The sequence below is a fragment of the Ambystoma mexicanum genome, chromosome 3p (genome assembly GCF_040938575.1).
Source record: "Ambystoma mexicanum isolate Mex_15411 chromosome 3p, UKY_AmexF1_1, whole genome shotgun sequence".
NCBI lineage: Eukaryota > Metazoa > Chordata > Amphibia > Caudata > Ambystomatidae > Ambystoma > Ambystoma mexicanum.
In genome coordinates, this window is record NC_090925.1 from 1,046,832,522 (window position 1) to 1,046,850,783 (window position 18,262).

General features: G+C 42.6%; 1 protein-coding gene across 2 annotated transcripts in view; it reads right to left on the bottom strand.

The window, feature by feature from the left end:
* Positions 1-18,262, bottom strand: part of LOC138581224 (protein-glutamine gamma-glutamyltransferase E-like) — a 386,319-nt gene that overhangs the window by 97,902 nt on the left and 270,155 nt on the right. For both annotated transcript variants that reach the window (XM_069652406.1, XM_069652407.1), the window contains one exon: positions 5,495-5,598. In XM_069652406.1, coding sequence (XP_069508507.1) covers positions 5,495-5,598 — 104 coding nt within the window. The remainder of the gene's footprint in view (positions 1-5,494; positions 5,599-18,262) is intronic.

Here is an 18,262-nt window from a genome sequence, read left to right on the forward strand (position 1 = left end):
AAGTTTCATCTTTAGGAGAAATGACCGGCTGCATGTAAAATTCTGCAAGCAATGCCTTTTAAACTCACACACAATACATTTTACATGACATTTTATAAGGCATCTTGGCCTAATATCCATGTGGAATGTACCTCTTTAATCTGACAGTTGCAAAATACATTAATATCACGTCTGGATTGTCCATATGTATAGGGCAGTTATATGAGAAAACCATGTTCAAATTCTGAAAGTCCAGTGAGCACTTCTCTTAGTATACTGTCATTTGGATGAGGAAAAAGGAAGTTCTTTTATTTCTTATAAATGCAAAGAGCTCGAGTTCACTTGAGATGACTGGATCACAATCTGGTATTACATTGAATATAATGTACACACTGTTGTCTGTCTCTTTAAGTAAAAGTCCAGCTCTCCATGGATTCAGTAAAACAGCATTGTCAGCCACGTCTTTCTTTTTCTTGCTGAAATGAATTGCACATGTCTTCACACCTTTGAGACTCAAGCCCACTTTCTTTCCTTTGAGATTTAGGCCTTTTTTTGGTTTAATAGGCCACATGTCTGACATCACCATTTCTGTGCTGTCCTTATACTTCAATGGGACTTCCCAAATCACCTCTTTATTTCTGGCATTCAGGGGCTGTATTTCACCCCACATTGCCACCCAGGACCACAAAGACCATCCAGTGTAGGAATTATCTTGGTGTAACATGGCCACATATTTTCTTGAAGGAGCAATATGATGTCAATGTGTTGCCAATGTGTAGCATTCTGAACCCACTTGGGCATAGACAACTTTCTTAAGAAGATAATATGGTGCCGGGGCTATTCAGTTTTGCAGTACCATAGTGTGATTAGCCACTTGCTCCTGTATAATCAGTGAAGGAGAGATAGTGATATCATTGTCTATATTCACCAGCAATAGGGGCACCCTCAATATCTTAACACAGTTCAATGTAAAACCCACACCATGCATTATAAATCCAATGCCATCAATGAAAATGTCCCAACCTGCATGGCAGGGATGGCTATTTAGATGAGTGCCTAAAGGTGGGCAGAATATATCCCTTATACCATATAACAACTTCCAGTCCAATCCATGGGTAGCCAGGCATAAGCATTGACCCCACAGAATAAATAATTTATTTGATAGTTAACATACCTGCAATTGACATACATCAACCCTTCATCAAAGTAAAATATAGCATTGTTATAACTACACCAGTACTTGTTAATAAGTAATATCTACATGTGCTCATGCACATGAACATAGAACTCGTATTAGAGTAGTAGAGAAGGCCTGTAGTAGGTGAGGATAGAAGTAATGCAACAGGTTTCTTTGGGAGCTGGTTTAGGGAGGATGCATTCAGGGGACCTGAACATCCTAGTTCAGTGTAATGACCAGTGCAGCAAGTCTGGAACTGTTCTTCTAGAAACCAGTCTAAGGTTGCTGAAAATGTCACACCAGTTAAAAGTAATAGAAGCTACAGGAAATCCTCAAGCTGTGACATGGGAGAGGTGAGCACAGACCGAGCAATTGGAAACATACTGAATGCATGCAGGAAAATATTTTACTTTCAGCCCACAGATGTGCATCATCACTTAGAGATTTGTGGCAGGAACAATTAAAGGTGAGGACCCTTCTTGTAAAAGACAGTATCAAAAAGTGCAGAAACATCTTTATTCAGTTCATGATTATAATTATTGTCCCAGCTGATAGTTCTCGAATGAAGTCAGGCAAAATTCAAAAGTCAATCAGCTCTCAAAAGGTATCAAAGTCTGGGGCAATTAACATAAGACTAGATGGAAAGAACAAGAAAGACAGAATGCAACATCAGCTGTTGGTCAAATGAAACATTTGAGGCTAAACAGTCTTTCTCTTCCTCAAAAAGAGAACACTGTCCATCAGCCCCCCCTTCCTCGGAACCTGAAAAAGTGTCAAGCTGTCCCTGTCATCTCCTGCTCACTGAGATGGCCGAGATCAAAAATCTCCTATTAGTCTTGATCAAAGTGGTGTTGAGGGTCAGGGGGAAGGTGGTTCCGGGAGAGGTGGTGAGGGTTCAGCAGGGGCTGATCCAGGGGGGTTAGAGGGATCTCATTTAGAGTCTACTAAAGGGATTCATTCTTTGTACCCCTGTCCATCCCCTGCTTCCATGGTCAGTACTCTCCCAGCAATGAGGAGCCCAGCAGAGGTGGTCATTCCCCCAGTCCGTCCCCTACAGAGGGAGTCCACAGGGTCTCTAGTTTCGGGGGCCGAGCACCCATCTTTGCGGAACCCCGTGGGGAGATCCCAGGGCAACTTGTGTCCAGTGTGGAGGGGAGTTAGTGCTCTAATCCCGGTCAGGGGAGATCTCTTCCAGGGCACAAGACACTTGAAGGCTGTAGCAGTTCTATGGTGCTTCTTTCTCCATGGTGTCCCAAAACTATCGCAAGAAACAAGAAAACAAAGGGATGCCCTTTGGAACAAATGTCTTCACTGGTTGCGGGCTGTTGGGGACTGTGGGTTTGTGTCTAGGGGTTCTTTGCTGGAGTGCACTGGGCTGTCCCAATTCCCAGCCAAAACAGATACTGTCAAACTGGTTTTCGGGGACGCCCTCATGGTAAGGGATGTTTTGGAAAAATGCAATGGCCTCTGGCGGACAAGGAAAAGTGGCATCACTGTCAGCGTACCCCTTATCCCTGCCCCTGCACGCCCCATAGGAACCCCCTCTAGTAACAGTCCCCTCTCAGGGGCTAATTTGACTGATTTGGGTCCGAGGCGTCTTTGGAGTCACCAGAGGCAAGGGGGCGGTAGCACCTGATCAATGGCCAAAATAACTGTTCGGGGACACTTTCGGAGGGTGCAGATTTTGGCACGGCTTTGCTGTTTCTCTTTTGTTGTGTTTATTGTAATAATGCACTAGAATTGTTTTTTTTAGAATGCACTTTGATGGCCTTTCTGGCCGAATAAAGTTGTTTGACTGACTGAAATCAAAACGAGGAGACCAATCACAAATAGAAACAGTCCGGTGATGTAGTTGTACCAGGGGACCTCAGCTGAAAAGTAATCCCAGGAAAAGAAAAGTACTCAAAAAGGAGCATAGGCCAAGCTAGAAGCAACGCAGATTTATTGGACCCACACAGGTGAGAGATACGGTTCAGACAACCCTGTGGAATGGAACTGAATGAAATGAGCGTGACGCCGTCAGCTGTGGCTATACATTTTATACACAAATTACAAAATGACCATACAACATTTTAGATACATTTTTGGGGGCAGGTCACAGCAGCTGATTGGTGGAGCAATGGCAGACACCTATAATGGACAATACCTTAGTTGACCCTTATTGGATAAAACATTTCTTGGAACAAAATCACATTGACATCCCTAATGGCGACACACCGCCTGCAATTATGTGATTGTGCTCATCGGTCGAAAAACACCTGTTTGTCATTGGTTGGCACTTCCCAATATACACATGGATAGTCTGCTGCATACTGATTGGACACGGCATCTTGAGATGGCATGGGATGAGGACTTCTCACTAAATCTAACCAATGATGTGCCCTGCGGACATTAGCGAGGACACCTTACTTTGGACCATGGGACTGGACACCAAGGAAAAGAAAGTATCAGATTTGCCGAAGAGGTCAGGTGGGGGTGAAGATGGGATGGGTTAGTGAGTGACCAGGGAGGAAGGCCTAGGTATGAGAAGCCTGGAAGGCCAAAGAAGGATAATGGGAGTTTGGATAAGGTCAGAAGGAGAGGTGGCAGAGTGAAAGACCAGGCAGAGAATATAAATTGGAGCGCAGTGCCAAGGGTGTATTGGAGTTTGTGGAACAGAGTGCAGGTGAGGTCTAGTGAAAGAGAGTGTACCAACAGCACATTTGTAGAGTGAATGTGGAGAGAATGAGTGTTAGACTAAGGGGGAGGGAAAGAGGGAAGCTAGAGAGTGAGAGTAGAGGAAGAGTGGTTGGGAATTAGTCCAGATGATGAGAGTAAGAGAAAGTGGATGTGATGGTGAAAGAGAGGAGACAGGTGGATAGGGTAGAGGTTGGGAAATAGGAGGGAGTGGTAGGAGGGAGAGAAAGGAGTGAGGGGGACAGAGTGAAAAAATAGAGGGGCAGTGAGAGGAAGTGAGTAGAGCAGGGTGACGAAGATCAGAAGGAGAGGTATCTGGGAGAAAGAGAGATTGATTATAAAAAGGTGATGAAGACTATAGGGAGAGTAATCTAGAGAGAGTGTGGCGAGAAGGGCAACAAAGCCTGGAGGGAGAGGTAGTTGAGGGGGAGAAATAGAGAGAAGTTAATGGAAAGAATAGGAGATAAAGTAGAGAGTTGGGGAGAGAAAAGAAAGAGTAGGTGAAAATAGACATGAGAAAACGAGGGAACAATGATTAGTGAGAGAAGAAGGTGAGAGCACCAGAGAGTGTGAGGAATAGAAAAAGCACACCTTGTAATCAGTAGCAGGGAGAGAGTATAAGGAAATCTGGACATTAGGAATTACTGGAGGGACAGAAGTAGAGAAGGCCGCGGTCTAGACCCTCAGCTATAGAAGAATTTAGAAAGAGATGGTAGGGTTTTAACTGTCTCTACTCTGGAGTATCAACCCTCTGGGGAAGAGAGATGTCTGGGCTAGGTTGAAGGGAGCTTACGGGAGGTTGAGCCTCCTGCAATCAAGCCCCAATTAATCTCAGAAATCTGACAATTAAACCCTTTAAATGATTTAAGAGAATTGTGGAGTTCTTGGGGCCATCTGTGACAATAGTCCTAAGGCCTTAAAACTGGCTATTCATACCATAGTTTTTACTTGTAAAACCACTACGTTCTACTATGATTGTATAACTGTATTGTGCTTAAGTAACAATAATGTCTGTTTGCATATATTCTCTCTGTAACCAGCGCCCAGATGTCCATGGGTTCAGTGCGCTCTAGAAATATAATAAAGAAATGAATATATTGGAGACCTTTTAAGCTTTAAGGTAGGCCTAACATAGGCACTTAAAAAGAGGGTTTCTCTGAAAAAAAGAGGATGAAAAGAATAGGAATCGATTCCATGATTATACTTTAATACATAGTATTAATGAAGATATGTGTTTGTTACTTTTTAGTATACATGTACATGTTATCAATACAAAATATATAATATAAAAATCTTCATGGTTATAGTTGAAAAGCCTGCATTATTGTTCGTATCTTATCTACAGGTTTGACTCTGGATTGCAACTGGAAGCACCTTAGCAAATGTTCCAAGACAACATACTGCACAGAGATTTGTGATCAAGGACTAGCAGCTAGTTGATGATTTTGTTTATCAGCGTGCCCCAATGTTCATGTAATAGTTCACAGATGGCAAAAGTTAACAAACACTGAAGATTAGGTTTCCCTGCCTTGAAACAGCAGGGTTTAGCGAGAAACCTGTTATCTTTACTGAATGTGGAAGTTCTCACTGCCTGAAAACAGAGATATCACAAAGGATTTGTTCACGATGGCTTTAATAAAAGAGTGAAGAACACAATGTTACCTGCACTTTGTTCCTGAGGTGTTGCATCTAGAATCTGCCAACCATCATAAAAAGATCCCAGATCTTTCCGAACAAACCAGCCTTCATTCCATACATGGAAATTCCTAGAAACACAAAGTGAAAAATTAGGCTCTTGGCAGGGGACTTCCCATCAAACAGTTCAGAATCACCATGTGCTTGTCATTTGAAATGTATCCTTAACTTTGTTGCTGCTTCTTGCTTCAGCATCCATAGGGAACAGCAATGTGAACAAGATCTTTTAGAAATGTTCATGACATTTTATTTGAGAGATTATTAATTGCTGATAAATTGCACAGCAAACCTGACACACTGAGCTTAATGGCAGATACCATTGCAAAATTGTTCTTTGGGCGTTTGGCTGTTGGTCAATGGTTATTGATTAGTTGCACTATCTAGGCTTTGACAACTAGTATCATTATGTGCTGGCATGCTTACCTTGCTTAGCAATGGCTTGTAACTATTTAGGAGTAGGCCACTGATACTGGGTGAGTTGTTAATATTATTGGCATTTGCAGCAGGGCCTGTTTGTCCCATTCATCTTTGCATCCTCCTTCAATAGTGTTTAAATGCAAATGATGCTCTGCACATAGACCTGAGGATTGACAGTGCGTGGCTGGTAAACGATCCCTCACAGTTGTTGAGGCCAGTTTGAAAGATTAATTGATATACCATTTCCTTTCTCATTAGTTTGAGCCTTCTGTGAAGAACTATGTATTGGTGGGCAGGATCCTACATTCTAGTGCCCCATTGGCCGGCCAAATGCACCCAATCTTTACCTACCTTGGGGTACTACACAGAAAACAGTTCTCAAACATCAGAAAGCTGCTGTCGAGAATTGACTGCTGCCCACCTCTAACATCTTAAAGCTACATTAGGACTACTCCACACGAGCTGAGTATCAAATTGTAAGATACTTTTCGGGCCAATTATACAAGACCCTTTATCAGTAACAGCCACATCATACGCTCCTAACCCACCCTAAACCACTAAGCAGGGCATGGCTCTGCTAGCCAACCTAACATCCTCCGTCCCAAACCTTAAACAAAATTCCTAAACAAGACCCTTTATTGAACACGATGCAGAGCCAAGGAGCAAGGGACCTCAAATTGAAACAATAACGATTAGCAATATGTAGGCATAAAACGGAGAGGCCCAATGCTGTTGAACACCACCAATAGATTCCACATCTCAAGCGGCCAAATTATATGGAAGGTGAAAGGGCAGGCAGGTAATGAGCGAGACCAGGAAGCAGCCATTCCAAGCTTACAAAAGTGTTGTATGTGTTCCCCGTTCTTTGAATATGCATTGGCTCACTGATTTGACTGGGTGTCTGGCATAAAAGGCTTCTCACTCCGAATACATATTTTTTACATGTTAACTCCTGTTAGGGAGGTGGGTTTTCTTTTTCTTCTTCTTTTGAAAACAAAAAATAAAAAATAAAAAATGATATCCTCATTTAAAGCATACGCATTTCTATGTTGGGATGAACCATGATGGTATTGTGCTTTCTCCTGTATATGGCCTGTGACAGGAGAAACTAGACCCAAGGGCAAGAGGCACAGCTCTACTGCGGATCCAAGTGCACTCCTCTGAGAAGCCAGTTGTGCTCTAATATGTGGCAGACCTTATCTGTAGCGTGGAGCCAGCTAAAGAGGTTAGAACAATGGCAGATATCTCCAGCAGTCATCAGAAAAGTCTTGAGTATAAAGTGAGTGGGGGAGACCTAGAAATAGCAGCACTAGTGAAAAGGAATGAATGCGAGATCCCATCTACAGACCTTCACATCTGATACTTCAACTGAGAAGGAATGGTGAAGGGCATTGGGGGGTCAGGGATAGTGGGGAATGGGTCCAGAGAGTATACTGGCTCAAGAGAGAGAAATGAGAATAACCATCCAAAGATAAAGGCCCCATGAGAAATGTTCCTAAAGAGGGCGATCTGTGATTTGAACACCAGGGAATAGGAACTTTTCTGCCTCTCCCAGAACAATATGGTCTTTGAATCATAGAGAATGATAAAGATATTGGTGTGAGTGGATTAGCACCAACAACGTTTCTTCATCCGGTCTTACTAAATGGTAAAGTTTACATATGAAATATATGCAAGTGCTACAGACACATGTTATAAAACTACTGAATTAAATTAACTTAACCCCCTTCGCATGATTACAGCTCTGGTGTTAGCAGGGGCAAAATGGAAATAAGGCAGCCAATGTACCTTCAATCCCTTGGCTGGAATGCCATTCAAACATGGAAAAATCACAAGTGAAATTTGTAAAGTCTGCCTGGGCATAAAAATCTCAGTAGAGTAAAGACAGTTGGAGAAGGTACTTGGAATTTTTGGCTGTGCATTCTCACTGTGGAATAATCGATAAGAATGACCCTGAACATTCATGTGTGGGAAGGAACAGCATTCCTCGTTGCTGCACATTGCGGGCACCTTTTATACCAAATGAAGTGGTACATACTGTTTACATCATTGCTGTTTGTGCAATTGTTAAAAATACCCAACACTCCAAGGGTAAAAAAGAGCAATGGATTGGGCGTTCCAGCACAATATTACTTTTGTGGGTGTGGTTTAGGCTATGGGTCTTGCCAGCTTCTGTTTAAGGTAATTTAAAATGTTTGATAACTCCGTAGACTTGGTTGGACTGTACAATGCATAGGAATATTTTGAGATGCGATGGTAAAGATATAGATGTCCTGCTGTCGTTTGAAGTACTATTTCACAGTAAAAGTCCTACCTTGTAATTAAAATATATTTAATGCAAAGATTACTTGTAAGCATCACAGTTTTGCATTGTATAACATACTTGGCAGTCCTCATGGTAGTAGTGAGCGTGCAGCAAAATGTCATCAAAGACACATAATAAACCCAGCAGGGATACCTTTGGCACAGAGTTTTTGTTCTCACCCTTCTATGACTTTGGGTATCCTTTCACAGGTTTCTTAAGCTACTCGCGCATTCAAATTTACTCTTTGCCCTTTTCACTTCTCTATGATCTATTTCCTGCTTGCAACTTTTGGAAGGCCACAGAGCTGTGAAATGTTGGGCCGGGGAGGGAAATGAGTGCTTGCTTCTGGACATCATTTTAGAGCCACCTGTGGGAACTCTGTCCTTGACTTAAGCATAGGCATTCGTTTAATATTGTAAAATGAGGCATTATTTTTAAGCTTTACTTTTATGAAGGTAAAACCCTAATTTTTGCAACCATTTAAAAAATACATGTCATGCATTTGAATATAAAAGTGATTGCTTAGTACAGTGTGTGTGTGTGTGTGTATTGATTAGAAATAACTCTACAGATAATGTGATGGGGCACCAATAAAGCCAATGAGTTTTGGCTGTTTTGCATGACCATAGACCTTTAAACCTTTCCTATATGTGTGTGAGAGTTGTATGACTGAATCACTAAATACCTAATGCTAGCTGGGTTCGGTAGGATTTTTTTTAAATGTACTTAAATGTATACAAAAGTCACCCTAACAATAAAGCTTTTGCAAATATCAAGCATATATACAAGTTTGGCCATTAAAGACTTTAGCTGTCGAGTGGAATGTCTGCTAACAGTTCAAAATTACTTGCAATGCTGTGTATCAGCCAGAATCTGCGAAACAAAATTGGCTTTATATTTAAAAAATCACAACCACTAAATTGAAAATAAACTGCAATATATTGCTGCACCTCTGGCAATCTGCCACCTTAGGCTTGGTCCTAGTTGGGCTTGTTGTAAATACGTCTATCTGTGTGAGAATTATTCTGTTTCAGAAAGACTACCAGTTATCATGTGATCGACTGCAGCCTCCAACGCCTTTCTATTAACCAATGTTTAAATCTTCTCAGGCACCATCAAATACTCAACCAGGTGTTAAAAAAGCAAAGGTTCTCTCTGTGATGGTATCTAAATGGACATTTAAAGATAAAGAGGAGTGTGTTTCTCGTTTATGAGCTCTTCCCAGAGGAATTGTTAGCGTGACAGCGATTTCTGCATTACATATTATGTGTCCCACATTTCACATGCGAATTTCGGGCGGTGGGGGAAGGGGAATATTGATATTTTATCTGTATCGCGCTCGTACACAAGTGTTTCAGGAGAGCCACAATTATTTAATTTTTTTAGTTTAAAGGTTTTATTTGATTAAATATCACAGTACAACTCAACATTCAAAGCGATAATAAGGTAACCATTTGTTGATAATACATTACAAATTGTGGTAATGTAACGGTGACAATACAGATGTGATATACGAAAATCGATCTAATAGAGTGAAGCGAGGGGAAGAAGAAATAAAAACTGGCACAGGCTGAGGTTACATTTAATGATTCATCAATATAATAACTGGGTTAATTAGACATTTGTATCTTTTAAATAATTCACAGAAAAAAGCAATTTTCTGTCGTGCTTAAGAGAAAGAGAGGGAGAAATGGCCTTACATTTTTCCAATCTGTGTACATCGCATATATTATTCCACCAGCCTTTGGTGGAAATGTCTTTTCAATTAGATGTGATCAATCAAATAGCCAAAAGTAAAAACAGGTCAAAGATGATAGAGGTTGCCCTGATTTTGCCCTCATTAAAGGCTAAGCTGACCAGAAAAATGTTGGTAAAGTTTAGAGGAATTGAGATTTTAAAAATCTGTTGGAAGAGGGACCAGCTTTGGTTCCAGAAAGGGTTTACATTTGAAAAACATGTGCTTAAGGGCCCCAGAGGCCAAGTGGCAGGACCAACATAAATCATTATCTTTAAATTTCACCAGAGAAGGCTTGTTAGGAGTGTAGAGGAGCAGCTCCATGCCTCTGCAGGAAATCCTGCCCCCCTACCTCCTACATGTTAGAGGCCTGAGATTGTCATGTTTGACACCAGCAGTTGTGCTAATAACGCAGCGGATATTCAAAAGCAGGTACCCAGTGAGAAAACCCTATCGAATGTATCCTCGAAGAGACGACAATCTGATGGAGGAACTCCTTCAAGGAATATGAAAAGTAGCAAAAGAGAAGTGACATCACAAGAGACGAGCTTGACGTCCCGAGAATACTGGCTGAAGAAGCATTTATGGATCTTACAGAAAGTGATGACGAAGTTAAGAATCGAGTAAACTTTCATGTAGGAAAGAAGATAGCACGCGTGCGAATTGCGGCAGAATAGCAACCGTTCAATAATTGTACAGATGCTGAAACGCAAGTAGACTATGTTATCATAGAAACTGGCTATATGTAGTGAATAGACTGCAGGCAAAGCCGTGGTTGTATAGGAGCTGGACATCGGTGTCATGAATTTAGTAAGCCCGGACCCATGGAGAGGAAAGGCAGAGAATTGTGTCACAGTAAGAGTAAGCTGAGATTGTGGAAGCGTCTGGCTAGGCTGTCTGTCCTGGCATCAAAACTGAAACAGCCAAGGTTGGTTATCTATTCTTGAAAGCGGTGCATGTGCGAAGGATGAATCATCCCTGGTTAAGGTGCAAAGAAAGAACACCAAGAGTGCCAAGGTTCATTAATTTAAGACATTTAAATGCTGCAAAATTGACTAAATAGTGGTCTCCTGTCACATGAGCCAAGTATGGAAATAGAGTTGAGCTTGGAGTCGTAGAACAACGATAGTGAGAGCCTGCACTTCCATAGATTTCCACAGACAAGGATACTTTCCGAGGCCAAGTTCAAAGACAATCTTCATGGCAGAAGGCATGCTTGATGAGAGATGTTGGGCTAATTGGGTGGGGAGGTAAAGTCAAGTCCACCTCCTGGCACCTGGGTTTGAGCTTACGTGCTGCTAAGTGATCCAGACATGGCAAAAGCGTTCCAACTAATAACAAGACTATAACGAAGGGCCTTAGAGTGTGAAGACCAATGATAAACCGTGTTCTTAATAGTGTTAAAGATGACATGTTTTTAGAGGTAGGCATAAGTTGTCCACCTCACAGTGGGCAGCCAATCGCAATCCTAGCGCAGGAGCTTTGCCTTTCTTAAGATCTTTTATGGCCTTAATGATCTCTTTTATATGAATAGGCCCATCTAAATTACTGAGATTGAAGTTAGTAGGGTGATTACGTTTCAGACAATCGAAATATTAATTGAAGTTGAGATTAGAATGAGTGTGATCTGAAGAATATAGATTGTCATAATAATTAGTAAATACTTCCAGGATCTCACCATCAGAAAATACTAATTTGCCAGAATCATTTTTAACCATCGTGATTTTAGATCTTTCCTTTTTGATTAATTTATTTTCAAATTTGTTTATTGGCATTTTCAATAATAACAAACAAGTTATGTGCGGTAATGCTTTTCTCAAATGGCAATAGCCATGTGTTTAACTTAACGTTCAAGAAAATACAAATACAAAACAAATATGTTCGTATAATATAGCGTCATCTGCTACGGGGGAGGGTGGGAGCGAAGGGGAACCATCTGGTAACTTCAAAGGGGGAGGGCTTCCGAAAGGTCTCTATCGTCTGCAGTACTTTAGCTGCTGCTGGCTTTATGGTAGGTCCCTCATGGGCCTAGTTTGAGTTCCAATTCAAGGGGGTTTGTCATCCCAAGGGTGGAACATGTGTCTGGTGAGTTCCTTCCATGCCTCGAGTGTCATACTGGAGTCATCCGTGGATCTGGCCACACAGGCCTCCCATACCACGGTCTCGGCTAGCACCCATCATTCAGTCTCTTTGTACCATAGCTTGAACTGAGGGCCCATGGGTTTTTTCGAAGCCATTGCGATAGTTCTTTTGGCCAGTATGCACGATATGTCCATGAGTCTTGTCGCATGCTTGAGTTTGGTTGGTCTGGGGTAGGTTCCCAAGAGGCACTCATCGGGTGTCCAGTTATATTTGCTCAGGCCTGCTTTTTCGCAGGTTTGTTGAACTTTCTCCCACAGAGACCTTGTTTTGGGGCATTCCCATAGCATGTGGATCAGATCCGCTTTTTCCCCTATGCACCAGTTGCAGGTCGATTGTGCCTGGGGATTGAAGGTGGCTATGCGGCACAGGGTCAGGTAAATTCTATGCAGAATGTTTAGCTGAATCTGTCTGAATCTATGATTCCTGGATACCGCTTTGGGGAATGTAAGAGCTCTGCTCCATTCCCCTTCAGACATTTCCCGGCCTATGTCCACCTCCCATTTGCTTTTCATTTCCATACTCCGAGGATTTGGCATGTCGATCAGGTGGCCATATATTTGCGATATGGGTCTACCGCCCTCTCCTAAGTTGTACATCAGAGTGAGGAATGGGTCTGTAGCTGGTTCTTCAGGCCACAAGTCCCATTTGCGTCGGGCCACAGCACGGGTTCTTTGATACCATAGAAATTGGCCGGTATGTATGCCCTCCGTCACCTGTAGCGAGGTGAACTCCCTAAAAGTGCTCTCACCATACAGGTCTCTCCAGGTGTAGACCCCTCCCCTCTCCCAAAGCCTGATGTGTTTCAAGTCAGAAAGTGTTGTGCATAAGTCTGTGATCAGGGGAACTTCTGGGGCATAGGGGTTCCGTGAGGTAGTGAGCGTTTTCACCCTGCGCCAAATTTTTCTCCCTTGGTGAGCCAAAAAGGGTAAAGTTCCCAGCAGTTTGGACGGCGCCCAGACCAGCTCTTTCAGATGGAATTGGGGCAGCATGGCCTGTAGCAGTGGTGTTTCAGATGTGGGTTCATCATCAAGCAATTTGGTCACAAAACAAAGTTGTGCTGCTAGGTAGTACCTTTCCAGATTCAGAAGTTGAATACCGCCTTGACTATATGGTAGGGTTAGCAACTGCAACGCTATCCTGTGCCTTCCTTTCCCCCATAAGAACTCTCGCAGTATGGTCTCAAGCAGTCGGAAGAAGGGTTTGTGTATATGGTAGTGTACATTTTGGAACCCATAAGGGAATCGTGGGAGAACGATCATTTTGATTATCGAAGCTCTGGCCATCATCGAAAGGGGGAGTTTCGCCCAAAACGTCATTGATTTGCGTAGAGCTGGGAGTGCTGCCTTTGTGTTGTGTTGCGTTCGTGCATTAACTCGGGGGTATGCATTATGTTCACTCCAAGGTAGCGGAATGACGTATTCTGCCACTGGATCCCCACCTCAGGGAGTGCCTCCAAATTCACATCTTTCAGGGCCGCCAGGGCAAGACTTCGACTTGCTAAAGCGTATCCCAGAGACCTTGGAATAATTGTCCAATACTTCTAGCATGGTTGGTACGTTGAGATGTGGGTCCCTGATGTATATGAGAACATCATTCGCATAGAGTGAGATGATGTGGTCGACGTCTCCCAGCCTTATGCCTGCATCGAAAAACTGCTTTCTAAAGTAGACAGCTATGGGTTCTAGTCCCAAGATGTAAAGCATTAGGGATAGTGGACAGCCCTGTCTAGTCCCCTGCATATATCCCAGGCCGCCGACACATGCTTCCCAGATTTCACCCTTGCCTTAGGCTTAGCATACAAGATGTTAATCCACCTGATAAACCCGGGGCCAAAGCCAAACTCCCTGATCACTGCCACAAGCCACTCCCAGTAGATGGAGTAAAACACTTTAACCGCATCCAGAGATAGCAGTGCATATGAGTCCTTGTCCTTATCGGTTTGCGCTATAATATGTTGTAGCCTGCGTAGGTTCGTGGATTTGTTGCGGCCCGGTACGAAGCCGCACTGATCTGGGTGAACTATATCCCCTATTATTCTAGACAGCCGCTTTGCTAAAATCGTAGTCTCCCGCCAGCTGGCACCGTTTGGGGCCCCTCTTCCTCGCTGCGTGCGAGGGGTCCTGGCAGTCGGCGCACAGAGGGTCCTCTCCTCTGTCTCCTCCTCTCTGCAGCCGCAGGGCTCCCCACCCCACGGCTGCGGCGACCGCGGCTCGCGGTCCCAGAGGCAGAGACCCAGGTTGCAGCCAGCAGCGGGGGTTGGTTCTCCCCGGGGTGTCGCCGGATTGCCAGGCCGGATGCGGCGGCCCTCCCTCTCTCCCCTCCAGAGGCTATCCGCTCTCCAACAGTGCGCCTCAGATAGGAACCGCGGGCGCCGCCATCTTGTTGGGCGGGGGCCTCCTCTCTGCTTGCCTCGATGAATAACAGTTATCTTGGTCCGATTTTCGTGCAGAAACTTCGTCGAGGGTAGGAAAACGGTTCTTCTTCTCATAGCTACTTCAAGTATGCTTATTCAACTTGAGTTGGCCGAATGATTCGGTCCGTTGTAGGATCTCGGGCAGGAGTGCAAGGAAAGCACGTCCTCACACCATGCGCGCTGGCCATGCCCACTTTCCTTTTTGATTAATGTCCAGCTGAGTCTTGATAGATGTCCGCAGGAGAGGCTGAACCTCAACAGACCCACAAAGGCTTGAAGCATTCAACCCAATATTTCACGGCTAAGCACTTAACACCCCTGGGGGAAAGGGGAAGTGGATAAAATAAAAAACAGTAACAGATTCCTTCTGTGTCCTCAGGATATCTGTAGCAGGGAAGAAAAGAGAACAACAACTCTAGTTAAGTTAAATGCACTTCCTCATTCCTCCTGGAATTTCCCTGTTATGCAATATTTAAAAGTGTTACCTGTTCTCCCTCTGCTGATGGCTTAGAGTGTTGCTTAAGATAATTCTTCTGAGATTATCTTTTGAGACCTTGAAGTGAAGAAATGTATTCTTCCGTTTTTATACTTTTAATTTGTCTAGATTCTCTTCTTGAGTCTTTTAAATACTTGACTTGGACTTGAATGCAAGTAAATATTTTCAGAATTTAATTAGTTCAGCATGAAAGAAAAGTTCCTTTACTGCCTTTGCATGCAACTTTAACTTAAAGAATGAATTCTCTTCACCAGGAACGAAAGAGTTAACTTTTTGAGTTCAAGAACCTCCCACCTTCCAGGAGATTGACAGTCTGTGAAATCCACTAAGAAAAACCTGTGCTGTCTCCTGTCTCCATGGAAGGAAAAAATAGTCGCTGCCCTGCCCGCATGCTGAGAAAAGAAATGGTTGCAAAGAAAGGCTGCTTAACTGTTCCCAGCCTGTGAGTTTGTAATGCATTTGAATGTTAGCTATCAGGGTTTTTCATGCAAGTGCCAACCGTTTTAGTCAGACTGTGAATCTGACTAAAGAAATGTCATACAGCCTTTCGCTGCTGAACTGCTCGAGCGGCTCATTATCTATGGACACATTATTAAAGTAAACACTCGCACGCATGAATGCAAGCCGTGTCAGTCAGAGAGTGTAACTGATGAAATAAACATGCATTCATCTAAATCAGAGGAGTTCTTGTGGCAAAAACAGCTTTCCTAAGCGGACTACGCAGCACCAGCTTGTTGCCACTTTAATTTCTTACACTTGCAATTGTCAACGGCAGCGCTGGGACACACACGGAGCCCATGAATACTCTAATACACACACTATACAATATATTTACACTGAGCTCAAGATAGCAGGGAACCTTTTTAAAAGGAAACTGAGGTGCAAAGTCGTAATACAGCACTGGCACTGTTTGAGTAAAAGCAATTATGGATGATCGCGCGCAGTTAAATGACAAAATAACCAAGTCAAACATTCTGATATAAAGCACAACTAAAACAAACTTGTATAGTTCAAATTAAATATGAAGAGTTTTCTCTTGAATCCAATACCTTAGGCAATAACAATATTTTCACTTTTCAGATGAATGCAGTAGCTACAAATATTACAGTCTATTTCCATAAGAAAACAAAGATTCTGGCTGAAAGTTCACTTAGCTTTGGAACGTCAGATTTCTTCACAGCTTACAGTACAAAACTGAACTTCTGAATTTACATCTCCTGACAGGCCAAGCTGTAGGCCACAACTTGGGAGCTTCCTGGATCCTGACCACCTCAGCTGAACAAGGGACAATGAAAGTCATTTGAAGATGTTTCCAACTGATCTTGGGAACAACTGAGCCAATCAAGTCAGCGACTGAACCCTCCATCTTGGCTTGCGCTATTGTCCACACTCTAATAGGGAAGGTGAAGGCCCAAACATGAAAATGGAAATAAACACAGATTTATTTCCCAAATAGAAACAAATCTATTCACAATGGACAAAGAAATTCCAGCGACTTTAGAGTAAACCCTGACAATTTTAAGATACAAGGCTAAAGCTTTAGCAGCATTACTGGATGATTGATATATTTTTATTTAAATTTCAATACTACACCGCAGGCTTGTTCTGTGAATTTTTTTTTATAGAAAAATGAAGGGTCAGGATTTGTTTAAATAAGTTATCATTTGCTCTAGTATTATATATTTTCTCTAAAGCTCTTAATTCATCATATAGAGCATCTAGATCTTCCTTGGCTTCTCTCTTCTTTTGGGCTATGTTTGAGATAATGTGTCCCTGTAGGGCTGCTTTATATGTATCCCAGTTATTCAACGGAGAAGTGTCCTCATCTTTATTAATGTGGAAAGAAAAGTGATGGAAATTGAGAAAAGATTTTTGAAATTTAGTATCTTGAAGAAGTGAGTTATTAAATCTCCATATATTTATACCCTTTGTAACACATCCCAGGTCTAAACTAGTGATTACAGGAGCATGGTCCGATATTAGTGAACATTCAATAGTGAAGTCAATAATTGCACCTACTAGGGATATAGCAACACACGTAATCTATAAGTGATAACGAGTTATGTGGGGCGGAGTGGAAGGTAAAATCTAGATCAGTAGGATGCATGGGCCTCCATGAGTCAACAGCTCCAATCTCTGTGAGACATTTAACAAATTCATTATGTAATGTATTCCATTTGAATTGACAGGGGGACCTTCTGTCTAAGAAAGGATCAATAATATTGTTGAAATCAACACATAATACCCAATTGGGAAGATCTGATTGCAGAATAATTTGTTTCAACTCATTCCAGAATTTAGTATCTGGTTTTGTGGGTCCATAAACATTTAGGATTGAGATCATTTTAGAATCTATTGATAGGTTGACCAAAACCCACCTGCCCTTGGAGTCTGAGTCCTTTAGTAGGACTTGATATTTAGTAACCTTTTTTAATTAGACTTGCCACTCCACTATGCTTCCCATCAGCTTAGTTCGCAAATAACTCTCCCACCCAAAATGTTTTCAATTTCATAGACTCTTGTAAGGATAGGTGAGTTTCCTGCAGGCTACAGTCGGCTTAAATTTATCGTTGACAAGACGGAACTGCTCTTCGTAGGTTCCCAGGCTCGCCTCAGTAAATTGGACACCAGATACCAATCTTTCACCATTGATGGCAACATTATAAAAGTCTCCAAAGAGGTCAGAACACTAGGTGTGTACCTTAATTCCACCCTATCGCTGAAAAAACAAATAAATGCCACCATCTCATCTACCAACTATAGCAACAAACTTATTAATGCCTGCAGGCCATTTCTATTAACTACGAGCTGCCTCACCTTATCCAGAGCATTGATATTATCCAGGCTAGACTATTGCAATACACTCTTCCTTGGCACCACTACCAAAAATCTGAACAGACTCCAGATTTTGCAAAATAACGCCCTTAGATGCGCTCTCAACCTCCCACATAAAGCCCACATTTCCACGGCCAGCAAGGAAGTCCACTGGCTCCCTATCCGAGACAGAATCAAACCAAGATCCCTTGTAATTACACACGAATGCCTGTCACTGACTGCCCCATGCTACCGGTCTGACAAATTCTCTAGACATGCCTCGTCCAGACCCACTAGAACACCATACCTGCACCAGTTGCAGATTCCCAAATTCAACCTAAAAACTGCAGGAGGCTCTATCTTCCCAGTTCTCGCCGCACAATGTTTGAACACACTCCCTCTATCTATCATAT